The sequence below is a fragment of the Oncorhynchus mykiss genome, chromosome 8 (assembly GCF_057628025.1).
Source record: "Oncorhynchus mykiss isolate SJ-2025 chromosome 8, ASM5762802v1, whole genome shotgun sequence".
NCBI lineage: Eukaryota > Metazoa > Chordata > Actinopteri > Salmoniformes > Salmonidae > Oncorhynchus > Oncorhynchus mykiss.
This window is the reverse complement of record NC_143029.1, coordinates 88,824,304-88,840,052: the sequence shown is the minus strand read 5'-3', so window position 1 is coordinate 88,840,052 and position 15,749 is coordinate 88,824,304. Positions and strand designations below refer to the sequence as shown.

At 45.9% G+C, this 15,749-nt stretch overlaps 1 protein-coding gene across 4 annotated transcripts in view; it reads left to right on the top strand.

The window, feature by feature from the left end:
- Positions 1–15,749, top strand: part of LOC110531043 (ATP binding cassette subfamily A member 4b) — a 146,218-nt gene that overhangs the window by 36,693 nt on the left and 93,776 nt on the right. For all 4 annotated transcript variants that reach the window (XM_090182921.1, XM_036986622.2, XM_090182922.1 and 1 more), the window contains exons 9-13: positions 3,776–4,013; positions 4,164–4,303; positions 7,041–7,157; positions 7,773–7,970; positions 12,085–12,290. In XM_090182921.1, coding sequence (XP_090039047.1) covers positions 3,776–4,013; positions 4,164–4,303; positions 7,041–7,157; positions 7,773–7,970; positions 12,085–12,290 — 899 coding nt within the window. The remainder of the gene's footprint in view (positions 1–3,775; positions 4,014–4,163; positions 4,304–7,040; positions 7,158–7,772; positions 7,971–12,084; positions 12,291–15,749) is intronic.

Genomic DNA, 15,749 nt, shown 5'->3' with positions numbered 1-15,749 from the left:
CTGACCATCCCTGACCCTAATGGCCGGCTATCTAGGGAGTGCACGGGGAAAGGAGAATCTATCGGCACCAGCGGAACCCCTAATTTAAGGGCGAGTCCGCGATCCATAAAGTTCCCAGCTGCGCCTGAATCGACGAGCGCCCTATGCTGGGAAGAGGGAAAAAAGCGAAGGAAAAAAGTTAAGACAAACATGTGGCCAACAGGGGGTTCTGGGTGAGTTTGATGCTGACTCACCTGGGGTGACCGAGAAGCGTTCCGCCTGCCATCTCTACTCCCAGACGGACCCCCCCAGCACCGATCAGACGTGTGTCCTCTCCGACCACAGTTGGTGCAGGGAAGGCCTCCTCCTCCGGTACCCCTCGGCGCAGCCCCTCCCAACTCCATCGGAATGGGAGCGGAGGGGCTGGGTGGTGGAACGCACAGGACCCTCTCTGAACGCCCGCGGGCAGCCAGCAGATTATCCAGTCGAATGGACATGTCAATCAGCTGATCCAGTGACAGAGTGGTGTCCCGACACGCTAACTCCCGGCGGACATCCTCTCGGAGACTACACCTGTAGTGGTCCATGAGGGCCCTGTCGTTCCACCCAGATCCGGCTGCCAAGGTCCGGAACTCCAGCGCGTAATCCTGGGCGCTCCTCCTCTCCTGCCTGAGGTGAAATAGTCGTTCTCCCGCCGCTCGGCCGTCTAGAGGGTGATCAAACACGGCGCGGAAGCGACGGGAAAACTCTGGGTAGTGCTCCCGCGCTGAGTCTGGACCATTCCAGACCGCGTTCGCCCATTCCAGGGCACGACCCGTGAGGCAGGAGATGAGGACACTCACCCTCTCCTCTCCTGAGGGAGTGGGTCTGATGGTGGCCAGGTATAGCTCCAGCTGGAGCAAAAACCCCTGGCAACCCGCCGCCGCTCCATCATAAGCCCTCGGTAGCGTCAGACGGAGGGTGCTGGAGTCGGGAGATGGGGAGTCCGGAACCGTGGGTGCTGAAGGTGGAGAGAGGAGCCCACTCCTCTCCCATCTGTCCATTCTCTCCATCACTTGATCCATCGCGGATCCGATCCGATGAAGGACGGTGGTGTGGTGGAGAACCCGTTCCTCCATCGATGGGAGAGGGTTGGCTGCTGCTCCTGCTGACTCCATCAATTTGATAGGTGCGGGATTCTGTAATGCTCCGGGTGTCGTGGGTGTGGAGTCAAATGCAGGAGACAGAGAGTTCAATGCTGCGCGTCTTTTAATCGCACCAATGCACCACAGGGTGCTCACAAAAACGTTACGTTCCCAAAACACAGGGAAATCAAAATGTACAATGGGAAACAATCCCGACCGGACACTAACACGTGCCTATACCACAGAGCCGAAGGTTTACATAGAAATAATCCCGCACAACAACCAGGCGGGCCGGCTGTCTAATAAAGACAAACTAATCAAACATTCACAGGTGCTACCACTCAACATACAAGGAGGGGAAGGAAAAACAATCAGTGGCAGCTAATAGGCCGGTGACGACGACCGCCGAGCGCCACCTGCCCGGGAAAGGGAAACACCCTCGGTCGGACTCGTGACACCTTTCAGGTTATGTCGATATAGGACTTGTTTTACTGTGGATATAGATACTTTTGTACCTGTTTCCTCCAGCATCTTCACAAGGTGCTTTGCTGTTGTTCTGGGATTGATTTGCACTTTTCACACCAAAGTACGTTCATCTCTAGGAGACAGAACGTGTCTCCTTCCTGAGCGGTATGACGGCTGCGTGGTCCCATGGTGTTTATACTTGGGTACTATTGTTTGTACAGATGAACGTGGTACCTTCAGGCGTTTGGAAATTTCTCACAAGGATGAACCAGACTTGTGGTCTACAATTTTTTTTCTGAGGTCTTGGCTGATTTCTTTTGATTTTCCCATGATGTCAAGCAAACGGGCACTGAGTTTGAAGGTAGGCCTTGAAATACATCCACAGGTACACCTCCAATTGACTCAAATCAGAAGCTTCTAAAGCCATGACATCATTTTCTGAAATTTTCCAAGCTGTTTAAAGGCACAGTCAACTTAGTGTATGTAAACTTCTGACCCACTGAACATGTGATACAGTGAATTATAAGGGAAATAGTCTGTGTGTAAACAATTGTTGGAAAAATGACTTGTGTCATGCACGAAGTAGATGTCCTAACTGACTTGCCAAAACTATAATTTGTTTTCAAGAAATTTGTGGAGTGGTTAAAAAACTAGTTTTATTGACTCCAACCTAAGTATGTAAACTTCTGACTTCAACTGTATGTGTATAAGCCTGTGTGTGTGTGTTCGTGTTGCGTTTTCTCTCTTTCGCGCGTGTGTGTGTGAGGTGATGGGAATGTGCATTATGAATGAGTCATCAGAACTAAGCAAGAGATGCTCTGAGAACCCCCACCCCTCCCCCTCGCCTCCTTATTCAGGAAGGGAGACACAGTACAATACACACTGGCGCACTCCTGAACAACGTCAGGTATATGGCCCACCCAACACCTATCCTAGTTATCAATAGTAAGAGAAATGGCCCACCCAACACCTATCCTCATTATCAATAGTAAGAGAAATGGCCCACCCAACACCTATCCTCGTTATCAATAGTAAGAGAAATGGCTCACCCAACACCTATCCTCGTTATCAATAGTAAGAGAAATGGCCCACCCAACACCTATCCTCGTTATCAATAGTAAGAGAAATGGCCCACCCAACACCTATCCTCGTTATCAATAGTAAGAGAAATGGCCCACCCAACACCTATTCTCGTTCTCAATAGGAAATGTGAGCTCAGACGTTGTTGTTTAATGTCCTGAGGGTTTTTCCCTTTAAATGTGTAGTAATGAAATGAAGGGATAGACAGCGTCCTACTAAAGATGCTGTTAAACACTCACATTTACAGTATAACACTATCTGTTCCTAGGCCGTCACACTCTCCCTCTCTCCCTTCCCTCTTCGCTACTCAAGATAAAAGTACGTGTAGTGCTTTCTGAGGTCAGTTCGGGTTTTGGTTCGACTATTTAAAAAACAATTGTAACGACTTTTCAATTTTTTAAATCTTTTTTTTATCTTTATTTTTTAAATCACAATTAAATGCATACTGTTGGTTGAATGTTGTAACAGAATAAAACAGTTGAATAATGGTCCTATGATGATTAGTGACTGCCTACCACCATTTAGTCACATGACTTGATTTCAGTTGTATATATTACATTAGTTTTATTTGATGACTTTATAATTTCATTACAAGTCATCGTCTCTTTTCTAGAGAGCTACTGCCTATGTTGTCTGACATAATCACAATTTAAGTAGTTCTTCAAAGTAAGTAAGGCTTTTATGACTGCTGAATACCAACTATCCATCACTTAGATCATATATTTTATTTTCTATATCACTCTCCATCCCACGTCTTCTGTCTCTTCTCACCCTCCTTGTGCAATGGAGTATGGTTAAAGGAATTAATTATCACGTTTTCTGTGCTAAACTATGTAGAATATTGGCCTGTTGGAAACTACAACTCCCTACTACATCGCACAGTTTGGGCTTGATCTTTCTCTATAAAAACTGAGCTCACAGAAAAAACATGAACGAAATGGAATTCATACAATCGAACCGATGGTCAATTTGTTGTTTAAAAAAACAAAAAATGACCGAAATGTCAGTTAATGGCTCAGCACTAAGAGGAACAGCACCAAGGACCTTCTGAAGGTGGTCTACCCGTCTAACCATTTTCTTTCTCCTTCCTCTCTTCCGTTTTCCTCCCTCTTTCTCTCTACCTCCAGCTCTTTGAGAGGAACAGCACCAAGGACCTTCTGAAGATAGTCTATCCGTTGTTCCGGGCTGGTGGTCCCAGCTCCTTTAGCCAGCTGATGAACATTGTGTCTGCCCTGTTCTGTGGGTACCCAGACGGAGAGGGATCCAGGGTCCTCTCCTTCAACTGGTACGAAGACAACAACTACAAGGTGTTCCTGGGGGTGAATGGATCCAAGAACCACGACTATATCTACGACATGACAACCAGTAAGTAGAGTCGTGACTAGGGCTCAGATCCGGGTCAAAGACTTAAAAATATTTGAGATGTGCTCAGAGTTTACACTTTAGGAACTATTCCATTGCTTCCCTTGTCACAGGCTAACTAGACATGCCCCCCCCCCCCTCCTCTTCTCTCAGCTCCGTTCTGTAACGACTTGATGCAGACTCTGGAGTCTAACCCGGTCACTAAGATCGTCTGGAGTTCAGTCAAGCCTCTCTTCATGGGGAAGATCCTCTACGCTCCAGACTCCCCAGCCATCAGACTGATACTAAAGAGTGTAAGACAACACACACCCTCCTCTCCTCCTCTGTGACTCTTGTTAACCCGAACATATGTGCACAAACACGCAAACACCCTGCTGAGGAATTGTGTTTGTTACAGGGGGTTCCAACGCTCAATTGTGTTTGTTACAGGGGGTTCCAATACTCAATTGTGTTTGTTACAGGGGGTTCCAACGCTCAATTGCGTTTGTTACAGGGGGTTCCAACGCTCAATTGTGTTTGTTACAGGGGGTTCCAATACTCAATTGTGTTTGTTACAGGGGGTTCCAACGCTCAATTGTGTTTGTTACAGGAGGTTCCAATACTCAATTGTGTTTGTTACAGGGGGTTCCAACGCTCAATTGTGTTTGTTACAGGGGGTTCCAACGCTCAATTGTGTTTGTTACAGGGGGTTCCAATACTCAATTGTGTTTGTTACAGGGGGTTCCAATACTCAATTGTGTTTGTTACAGGAGGTTCCAATACTCAATTGTGTTTGTTACAGGGGGTTCCAACGCTCAATTGTGTTTGTTACAGGGGGTTCCAATACTCAATTGTGTTTGTTACAGGGGGTTCCAACGCTCAATTGTGTTTGTTACAGGGGGTTCTGTCATGTCTTTACTATCATTAACTGAAGACTGATAGTTTTTATCAAAGATTCTCAGTAATTAGTTATTACGCGATTAGACTGATTAATCATGTAACCGTAATTACTAGGAAGTCGGGGCAACAAGGAAAAATATTCAAATTACAAAGTTATCATTTCCTAAAATAACTTTTCAGATATTTTATCTGATTGGTCTTCGAATTAATGAATTATTTACTTTACCTCACGTTAGTCTCATTCCAAACGTCGTAAATTGTTGGTTATCTGCACGAACCCAGTCTTCACTATGAGTCATCCATACATCAATTGTCTTAAATCATTTATTTATTACTAACTAAGTAATTCACAGAAATGCATAAACAAACAAACAAGGTAAATGTGGTTACGTGAAATGATAGGAGAATGTGCCCCTAGTGGGCTAAACCGGCATGGCAGCTTGTTTGACAAAAGGGGAAGTGGGGGTCGACTAAGAAGTCACTACAGTGTGATAATTATAACAATTGAAATACTAATCCTTTGCACATGAACGCTCACTCATTCGGGAACAATTGCAATCAAGATATATATTTACGCTCAGTGTGTCGTCTTGATCGCTGGTGAAAAGTTAGTTTCTTTTGTAGAGTTGTCCGTCTCTCTCCCTCTCTCTCTCTGTTGTGGTTATAGTGGGGAGTTCAGAGTGACATTCATTCGTTTCGTTATAGTATGGATGTTTCGGCGGTTGTCGTTCTTCACGTTCAATGATACTGAATTCCTAGCTGCAGACTAGTAATTAATATCAAAGACTTGTTCTTATTCTGTCAGTAACGATAGTCTAAGAGTTTAACCACGTGGTATGGTTAAAATATTCAGCAATGGTCTACAACCTTTTAGCCGTGTCGTAATTGAGGTAAGCTCGATCTGCTGATCGAAAACCCGAGTGGGGGTTTTATTTGTAAGGGCCTAAAAAGGGCTGTCCCAGGAGGCCTGACCCTAACTGGGCTCAGGGGCGGTCCAGGATGCCTGACCCTAACTGGGCTCAGGGGCGGTCCAGGATGTCTGACCCTACCTGGGCTCAGGGGCGGTCCAGGATGTCTGACCCTAACTGGGCTCAGGGGCGGTCCAGGATGTCTGGCCCTAACTGGGCTCAGGAGCGGTCCTCTGATTTAGTTCAAATCAAAAGAATTGTATTTCTCTTCATTAAACAGTCCAAAATCATATTCCACAATTATACAAACAGTATCATCCTCACTCATTCATCGTATACAACAATTAGATGTAAACCTCACATCTGAGGCTATTATATAAACAGCGTTATGGTAATGTGGCCACACCGTCTCCCATGAGCTGTCCCAAGTTGTGACAAACGGACCAGTTCGTAGCTGGATTCTTCACCCATCTTTTTATACTTTTCTCCGGAACATGACATTTGTCCGTACCTCAAGTTCTGTGAGGTGGAAGGATGTCCTTTGTCCTCCGTGAAAATCTACTCTCTCTATACTGTGTGTCCAATGAGGAGATCCTCAGGAGTTTACTACGTCTCTCTGACCACAGCAACCTAGTTGAAGGAGGAAAGGGGGAGGCAGGGAGAGGGGGATGGGGCTTGCTGTACCCAACGAGGCCAACGTCATGACAGTTCCAACGTCCAACTGAAGGACAAAATACAACAGAGCTCATTCATATAACATTTGTTTTGTATTTATATTTACAACAGTTGACAGAAAACAGATGTTAAGTCTTATTCTACTGAAGCTGCTTGGGGACATTTACTATGCATACTGGAGACCTGAGAAGGACATGACTTCATAGTATTGATGGCCTTTATGTCAGTATGTGTGTCTGTCTGTGTGTGTGTGTCTGTCTGTGTGTGTGTGTGTTTTCATGACTGTGTGTGTCTGTGTGGGTGTGTTGATGTCTGTGTGTGTGTCTGTGTGTGTCTGTCTGTCTGTGTGTGTGTGAGTGTTCATGACTGTGTGTGTCTGTGTGAGTGTGTTGATGTCTGTGTGTGTGTCTGTGTGTGTCTGTCTGTCTGTGTGTGTGTGAGTGTTCATGACTGTGTGTGTTTCTGTGTGGGTGTGTTGATGTCTGTCTGTGTGTCTGTGTGAGTGTTCGTGTGTGTGTGTGTGTGTGTGTGTGTTCATGTCTGTTAACTGCTAGCATGTTCTCTCCAGGCCAACACTACGTTTGAGGAGCTGGAGCGTCTGATGACCATGGGAAAGGCCTGGGAGGAGGTGGGACCTCAAATCTGGAGGTTCTTCAACGCTGGCATACAGATAAACATGATCAGGGTAACACACGCACGCACACACACACACACACACACACACACACACACACACACACACACACACACAAACACACATACACAGGCGCACGCGCACACACATAGAAGCACACACACACGCACGCGCACACACATAGAAGCACACACACACACACACACACACACACACACACACACACACACACACACACACACACACACACACACACACACACAGTCAGACATCAACACACCCACATAGACACACACACAGTCATGAACACTCACACAGACACACAGACAGGCATCAATACACACACACACACACAAACACACGCACACACACACATAGAAGCACACATACACGCATGCACACACACACACACACACACACACACACACACACACACACACACACACACACACACACACACACACACACACACACACACACACACACACACACACACACACACACACAGGGTATTGGTCTTCATTCTTTCTCACCTTTATTTTGCCAGGTCTCATTGTGGTCTTATCTTAGTGTCAAGAGAGACGTGACCAAAACAGCAGCACACTCTTGTAAATGTTTAGTACGGTTTTCCAGTAAATTAATGATATATTTCTCCTGCCCCTGCAGGACACCATCAGAAACCCCACGGTAGCAGACCTAATAGACAGGAGTATGGAGGACACTGAGTTCTCCTCTAAAGACATCCTCAACTTCCTGTACAACGGGCTAGAGGAGGACAGAGAAGAGACCATGCCCAGCTTCGACTGGAGGAACGTTTTCAACCTCACGGACCAGGCCGTCCGCATGTTCAACCAGTACGGAGAGGTAAGGGTTAATGAATAATGACATGATAACTAAATAGTGTTATGCCACAGGGGGAAAAAAACAAATAAATCTGTCCCAACTGTCATGACGGAGATCCTCAGACCAAGACATCTAGACGTTAACCAACTCTGCTTCCGTAAGAGTACTCACTCACAGTCTGACTCAACCTCCGTAAGAGTAGTCACTCACAGTCTGACTCAACCTCCGTAAGAGTAGTCACTCACAGTCTGACTCAACCTCCGTAAGAGTAGTCACTCACAGTCTGACTCTGCCTCCGTAAGAGTAGTCACTCACAGTCTGACTCAACCTCCGTAAGAGTAGTCACTCACAGTCTGACTCTGCCTCCGTAAGAGTAGTCACTCACAGTCTGACTCTGCCTCCGTAAGAGTAGTCACTCACAGTCTGACTCTGCCTCTATAAGAGTAGTCACTCACAGTCTGACTCTGCCTCCGTAAGAGTAGTCACTCACAGTCTGACTCTGGCTCCGTAAGGGTAGTCACTCACAGTCTGACTCTGCCTCCGTAAGGGTAGTCACTCACAGTCTGACTCTGCCTCCGTAAGAGTAGTCACTCACAGTCTGACTCTGCTTCCGTAAGAGTAGTCACTCACAGTCTGACTCTGGCTCCGTAAGGGTAGTCACTCACAGTCTGACTCTGCCTCCGTAAGAGAAGTCACTCACAGTCTGACTCTGCTTCCGTAAGAGTAGTCACTCACAGTCTGACTCTGGCTCCGTAAGGGTAGTCACTCACAGTCTGACTCTGCCTCCGTAAGAGTAGTCACTCACAGTCTGACTCTGCCTCTATAAGAGTAGTCACTCACAGTCTGACTCTGCCTCCGTAAGGGTAGTCACTCACAGTCTGACTCTGCCTCCGTAAGAGTAGTCACTCACAGTCTGACTCTGCTTCCGTAAGAGTAGTCACTCACAGTCTGACTCTGCCTCCGTAAGAGTAGTCACTCACAGTCTAACTCTGCCTCCGTAAGAGTAGTCACTCACAGTCTGACTCTGCCTCCGTAAGAGTAGTCACTCACAGTCTGACTCTGGCTCCGTAAGGGTAGTCACTCACAGTCTGACTCTGCCTCTATAAGGGTAGTCACTCACAGTCTGACTCTGCCTCTATAAGAGTAGTCACTCACAGTCTGACTCTGCCTCTGTAAGAGTAGTCACTCACAGTCTGACTCTGCCTCTATAAGAGCAGTCACTCGCAGTCTGACTCTGCCTCCGTAAGGGTAGTCACTCACAGTCTGACTCTGCCTCCGTAAGGGTAGTCACTCACAGTCTGACTCTGCCTCCGTAAGGGTAGTCACTCACAGTCTGACTCTGCCTCCGCAAGGGTAGTCACTCACAGTCTGACTCTGCCTCCGTAAGGATAGTCACTCACAGTCTGACTCTTCCTCCGTAAGGGTAGTCACTCACAGTCTGACTCTGCCTCCGTAAGAGTAGTCACTCACAGTCTGACTCTGCCTCTATAAGAGTAGTCACTCACAGTCTGAATCTGCCTCCGTAAGAGTAGTCACTCACAGTCTGACTCTGCCTCTATAAGAGTAGTCACTCGCAGTCTGACTCTGCCTCCGTAAGGGTAGTCACTCGCAGTCTGACTCTGCCTCCGTAAGGGTAGTCACTCACAGTCTGACTCTGCATCCGTAAGGGTAGTCACTCACAGTCTGACTCTGCCTCCGTAAGGGTAGTCACTCACAGTCTGACTCTGCCTCCGTAAGGGTAGTCACTCACAGTCTGACTCTGCCTCCGTAAGGGTAGTCACTCACAGTCTGACTCTTCCTCCGTAAGGGTAGTCACTCACAGTCTGACTCTGCCTCCGTAAGAGTAGTCACTCACAGTCTGACTCTGCTTCCGTAAGAGTAGTCACTCACAGTCTGACTCTGCCTCCGTAAGAGTAGTCACTCACAGTCTAACTCTGCCTCCGTAAGAGTAGTCACTCACAGTCTGACTCTGCCACCGTAAGAGTAGTCACTCACAGTCTGACTCTGCCTCTATAAGGGTAGTCACTCACAGTCTGACTCTGCCTCTATAAGAGTAGTCACTCACAGTCTGACTCTGCCTCTGTAAGAGTAGTCACTCACAGTCTGACTCTGCCTCTATAAGAGCAGTCACTCGCAGTCTGACTCTGCCTCCGTAAGGGTAGTCACTCACAGTCTGACTCTGCCTCCGTAAGGGTAGTCACTCACAGTCTGACTCTGCCTCCGTAAGGGTAGTCACTCACAGTCTGACTCTGCCTCCGTAAGGGTAGTCACTCACAGTCTGACTCTGCCTCCGTAAGGATAGTCACTCACAGTCTGACTCTTCCTCCGTAAGAGTAGTCACTCACAGTCTGACTCTGCCTCCGTAAGAGTAGTCACTCACAGTCTAACTCTGCCTCCGTAAGAGTAGTCACTCACAGTCTGACTCTGCCACCGTAAGAGTAGTCACTCACAGTCTGACTCTGCCTCTATAAGGGTAGTCACTCACAGTCTGACTCTGCCTCTATAAGAGTAGTCACTCACAGTCTGACTCTGCCTCTGTAAGAGTAGTCACTCACAGTCTGACTCTGCCTCTATAAGAGCAGTCACTCGCAGTCTGACTCTGCCTCCGTAAGGGTAGTCACTCACAGTCTGACTCTGCCTCCGTAAGGGTAGTCACTCACAGTCTGACTCTGCCTCCGTAAGGGTAGTCACTCACAGTCTGACTCTGCCTCCGTAAGGGTAGTCACTCACAGTCTGACTCTGCCTCCGTAAGGATAGTCACTCACAGTCTGACTCTTCCTCCGTAAGGGTAGTCACTCACAGTCTGACTCTGCCTCCGTAAGAGTAGTCACTCACAGTCTGACTCTGCTTCCGTAAGAGTAGTCACTCACAGTCTGACTCTGCCTCCGTAAGAGTAGTCACTCACAGTCTAATTCTGCCTCCGTAAGAGTAGTCACTCACAGTCTGACTCTGCCTCCGTAAGAGTAGTCACTCACAGTCTGACTCTGCCTCCGTAAGAGTTGTCACTCACAGTCTGACTCTGGCTCCGTAAGGGTAGTCACTCACAGTCTGACTCTGCCTCTATAAGAGTAGTCACTCACAGTCTGACTCTGCCTCCGTAAGAGTAGTCACTCACAGTCTGACTCTGCCTCTATAAGGGTAGTCACTCACAGTCTGACTCTGCCTCTATAAGAGTAGTCACTCACAGTCTGACTCTGCCTCTGTAAGAGTAGTCACTCACAGTCTGACTCTGCCTCTATAAGAGTAGTCACTCGCAGTCTGACTCTGCCTCCGTAAGGGTAGTCACTCACAGTCTGACTCTGCCTCCGTAAGGGTAGTCACTCACAGTCACAGTGAAAGAGGGAAAATCACTCTATCCAGACCTCATTCTTTCATTCCCTCGCTGTGTCCTTCCAATATATACAGGGAATTCTAATCGATTTTCCGGGTTAGTGGGTAATAGTTGGGTGGTGTTGATGGAAGTGTGTGTGTGTGAGAGAGAGGGGGAGAGAGAGAGAGAGATGTGAATGTCTCTCAGCATTGTCAGTGAAGTGTTCTAGTAAATGTCATGATAGGAAGTGTTTGCTGAACACTGTGACTCATTCACACACTTGGCTGTGTTGCTAATCCATTCCAAATTGGTCAAAAGCTACGTTCACGGTCAAACACATGCTCTAACCGACACACAACCTGCTACACTGTAAATCACAACACACACACACGCTCACACACACACACACACACACACACACACGCTCACACTCATTCTCACACTGACCTGACTTGCCTGGTTAAATAAAGGTGAAATACATCTCTCTCTCCTCCTATCTCCCCCCTCTCACCCTCTCCCCCCCCCACATCCTTCCTCCCCTCCCTCTCTCCTTCCCCACCTTCCTCCCTCCCTCCTCCCCCACCTTCCTCCCTCCCTCCTCCCTCCATACCCACCTCCCTCTCCCCTCTTCCCTCCTTCCCCTCCTCCCTCCTTCCTTCCCTCCCTCACTCTCCACTCCTCTCTCCTTCCCTCCCTCCCTCTCCCCTCCTCCTCCCCCTCCCTCCCTCCCTCCCTCCCTCCCTCCCTCCCTCCCTCCCTCCCTCCCTCCCTCCCTCCCTCCCTCCCTCCCTCCCTCCTTCCCCACTTTCCTCTCCCCTCATCCAGTGTATCAGTTTGGATAAGTTCAAGCCCAATACAGACGAGGATCAGCTGACCCATCAGGCTCTCTTTCTATTGGAGGAGAATAAGTTCTGGGCAGGGCTAGTCTTCCTGGATGTCTACCCCTGGACCACTACCGTGCCGCGTCACGTCAGGTACAAGATACGCATGGACATCGACCAAGTGGAGAGAACCAACAAGATCAAAGACAGGTACTATGTTTATTTTTTTATATAAACCCACTAGGCGGTCATAAACACTGAAATACATCGGTATGGACATCAATAAATAAACAATTACACATCATTTTAGATGAGAAGATTCAAATATTCTGGACCATTTATTATCAGGTGGAAGTTCTTTCTCTTCCGGTCAGAATATAACAACCAGGCTGTGTGTACGGATGGTGGGAATGTGTTGAAACGCACTCCTCAGACCGCAGTGTCTTGCTTGCGGTTCCTCATTAGCTAGCGTTTGAGGCGACGCAATCGGCGGTGGGACGGTCATTCCCATAATCACCTTTACAGTCATGGGGAAAATATACACACTATCACAGAATGCCATTGTGGTAACTAACTCATTTATACTGTACCCGTTTCAGCGATGGAAACTGAAATGCATCGTTGTTCAAGCAGGACGTATTGTGATCTCCAAGGTTCAATGTACCTAAACCAATTCCAGAATACTGTAAAGTTTAAACCAATTCCAGAATACTATACAGTTTAAACCAATTCCAGAATACTATACAGTTTAAACCAATTCCAGAATACTATACAGTTTAAATCAATTCCAGAATACTATATAGTTTAAACCAATTCCAGAATACTATACAGTTTAAACCAATTCCAGAATACTGTACAGTTTAAACCAATTCCAGAATACTATACAGTTTAAACCAATTCCAGAATACTATACAGTTTAAATCAATTCCAGAATACTATACAGTTTAAACCAATTCCAAAATACTATACAGTTTATACCAATTCCAAAATACTGTAAAGTTTAAACCAATTCCAGAATACTATACAGTTTAAACCAATTCCAAAATACTATACAGTTTAAACCAATTCCAAAATACTATACAGTTTAAACCAATTCCAGAATACTATACAGTTTAAATCAATTCCAGAATACTATACAGTTTAAACCAATTCCAAATACTGTAAAGTAAGTTTAAACCAATTCCAAAATACTATACAGTTTAAACCAATTCCAAAATACTGTAAAGTTTAAACCAATTCCAGAATACTATACAGTTTAAACCAATTCCAGAATACTATACAGTTTAAACCAATTCCAGAATACTATACAGTTTAAACCAATTCCAGAATACTATATAGTTTAAACCAATTCCAGAATAATGTACAGTTTAAACCAATTCCAAAATACTGTAAAGTTTAAACCAATTCCAGAATACTATACAGTTTAAACCAATTCCAGAATACTATACAGTTTAAACCAATTCCAGAATACTATACAGTTTAAACCAATTCCAGAATACTATACAGTTTAAACCAATTCCTGAATACTGTACAGATTAAACCAATTCCAGAATACTATACAGTTTAAACCAATTCCAGAATACTGTAAAGTTTAAACCAATTCCAGAATACTATACAGTTTAAATCAATTCCAGAATACTGTACAGTGTAAACCAATTCCAGAATACTGTACAGTGTAAACCAATTCCAGAATACTATACAGTTTAAATCAAATCCAGAATACTATACAGTTTAAACCAATTTCAGAATACTATACAGTTTAAACCAATTCCAGAATACTGTAAAGTTTAAACCAATTCCAGAATACTATACAGTTTAAATCAATTCCAGAATACTGTACAGTGTAAACCAATTACAGAATACTATACAGTTTAAATCAAATCCAGAATACTATACAGTTTAAACCAATTCCAGAATACTATACAGTTTAAACCAATTCCAGAATACTGTAAAGTTTAAACCAATTCCAGAATACTATACAGTTTAAATCAATTCCAGAATACTGTACAGTGTAAACCAATTCCAGAATGCTATACAGTTTAAGCCAATTCCAGAACACTGTACGATAGATAGTGCAGGCAGGCAGGCAGGCAGGCAGGCAGGCAGGCAGGCAGACAGGCAGGCAGGCAGGCAGGCAGGCAGGCAGGCAGGCAGACTGGTAGATAATCCTCTACAATTGAATAATCAGATTGAGTAGCTAGCAGGAGGATTGACCGAGATTTATGTCTTGACTGGAAATGCCCCGCAGGCGTAAATAAACTGTGACGGTTAAGTAATGAGGAGTGAATCTGTGTGTAGACAGGTAGGTAGAGCTTTCATTCCATATATCATCTCTCTCTCTCTCTCTCTCTCTCTCTCTCTCTCTCTCTCTCTCTCTCTCTCTCTCTCTCTCTCTCTCTGTCTCTGTCTCTCTCTCTCTCTCTCTCTCTCTCTCTCTCTCTCTCTCTCTCAATTCAGTTCAAGTTGCTTTATTGGCATGACGTAATAATGTACATATTGCCAAAGCTTGTTCTGGATATTTACAAAATAAAAATGAGAATCAATATTGTCAACGGGACAACAGTAACAACAATAACCAAGTGTCAAAATAACCATACATTCAACAATAACAATAAGCATACAGTAGAGTATGTCAGACACTGTCCCTCATCTTATGTCAGGCAGCAATGTAGTGCACTGCCAACCCACAGCTCTCTGCGTCCTCCCCCAACAGGACGGGCAGCCTACTCTCATCAGAGAGGTCTTTGAAACCTTGAATAAGGGTTTCACATTTGGGGAAATGACACTCTCTAATTGTTTTATATATTTATTTTTTTACATTTTGTCAGGAAATGCAGCTCTGTCTCAGGTTCTGCTGTTGTGCAGTGGTTACACAGCCTTTCCTCTACAGGGAGCCAGGTTTTCCTGTGTCTACCCTTCTCAATGGCAAGGCTGTGCTCACTGAGCCTGTACTTTGTCAAGGTTTTGATCAGTAACCATGGTCAAATATTTAGCCACGATTTAGTGCCAGATAGCACTGCATTTTGCTTTGTGTTTGTGTTTCCCAATAAGCAATGTAGTTTTGTTTTGACTGTGTTGTAATTTAGTTTATCCTGATTGATTGGATGTTCTGGTCCTGAGGCTTCAGTGTGTTAGTAGATCAGGTTAGTGAACTCAGCCCCAGGACCAGCTGGATGAGGGGACTGAGGCTTCAGTGTGTTAGTAGATCAGGTTAGTGAACTCAGCCCCAGGACCAGCTGGATGAGGGGACTGAGGCTTCAGTGTGTTAGTAGAACAGGTTTGTGAACTCAACCCCAGGACCAGCTGGATGAGGGGACTGAGGCTTCAGTGTGTTAGTAGAACAGGTTTGTGAACTCAACCCCAGGACCAGCTGGATGAGGGGACTGAGGCTTCAGTGTGTTAGTAGAACAGGTTTGTGAACTCAGCCCCAGGACCAGCTGGATGAGGGGACTGAGGCTTCAGTGTGTTAGTAGAACAGGTTTGTGAACTCAGCCCCAGGACCAGCTGGATGAGGGGACTGAGGCTTCAGTGTGTTAGTAGAACAGGTTTGTGAACTCAGCCCCAGGACCAGCTGGATGAGGGGACTGAGGCTTCAGTGTGTTAGTAGAACAGGTTTGTGAACTCAGCCCCAGGACCAGCTGGATGAGGGGACTGAGGCTTCAGTGTGTT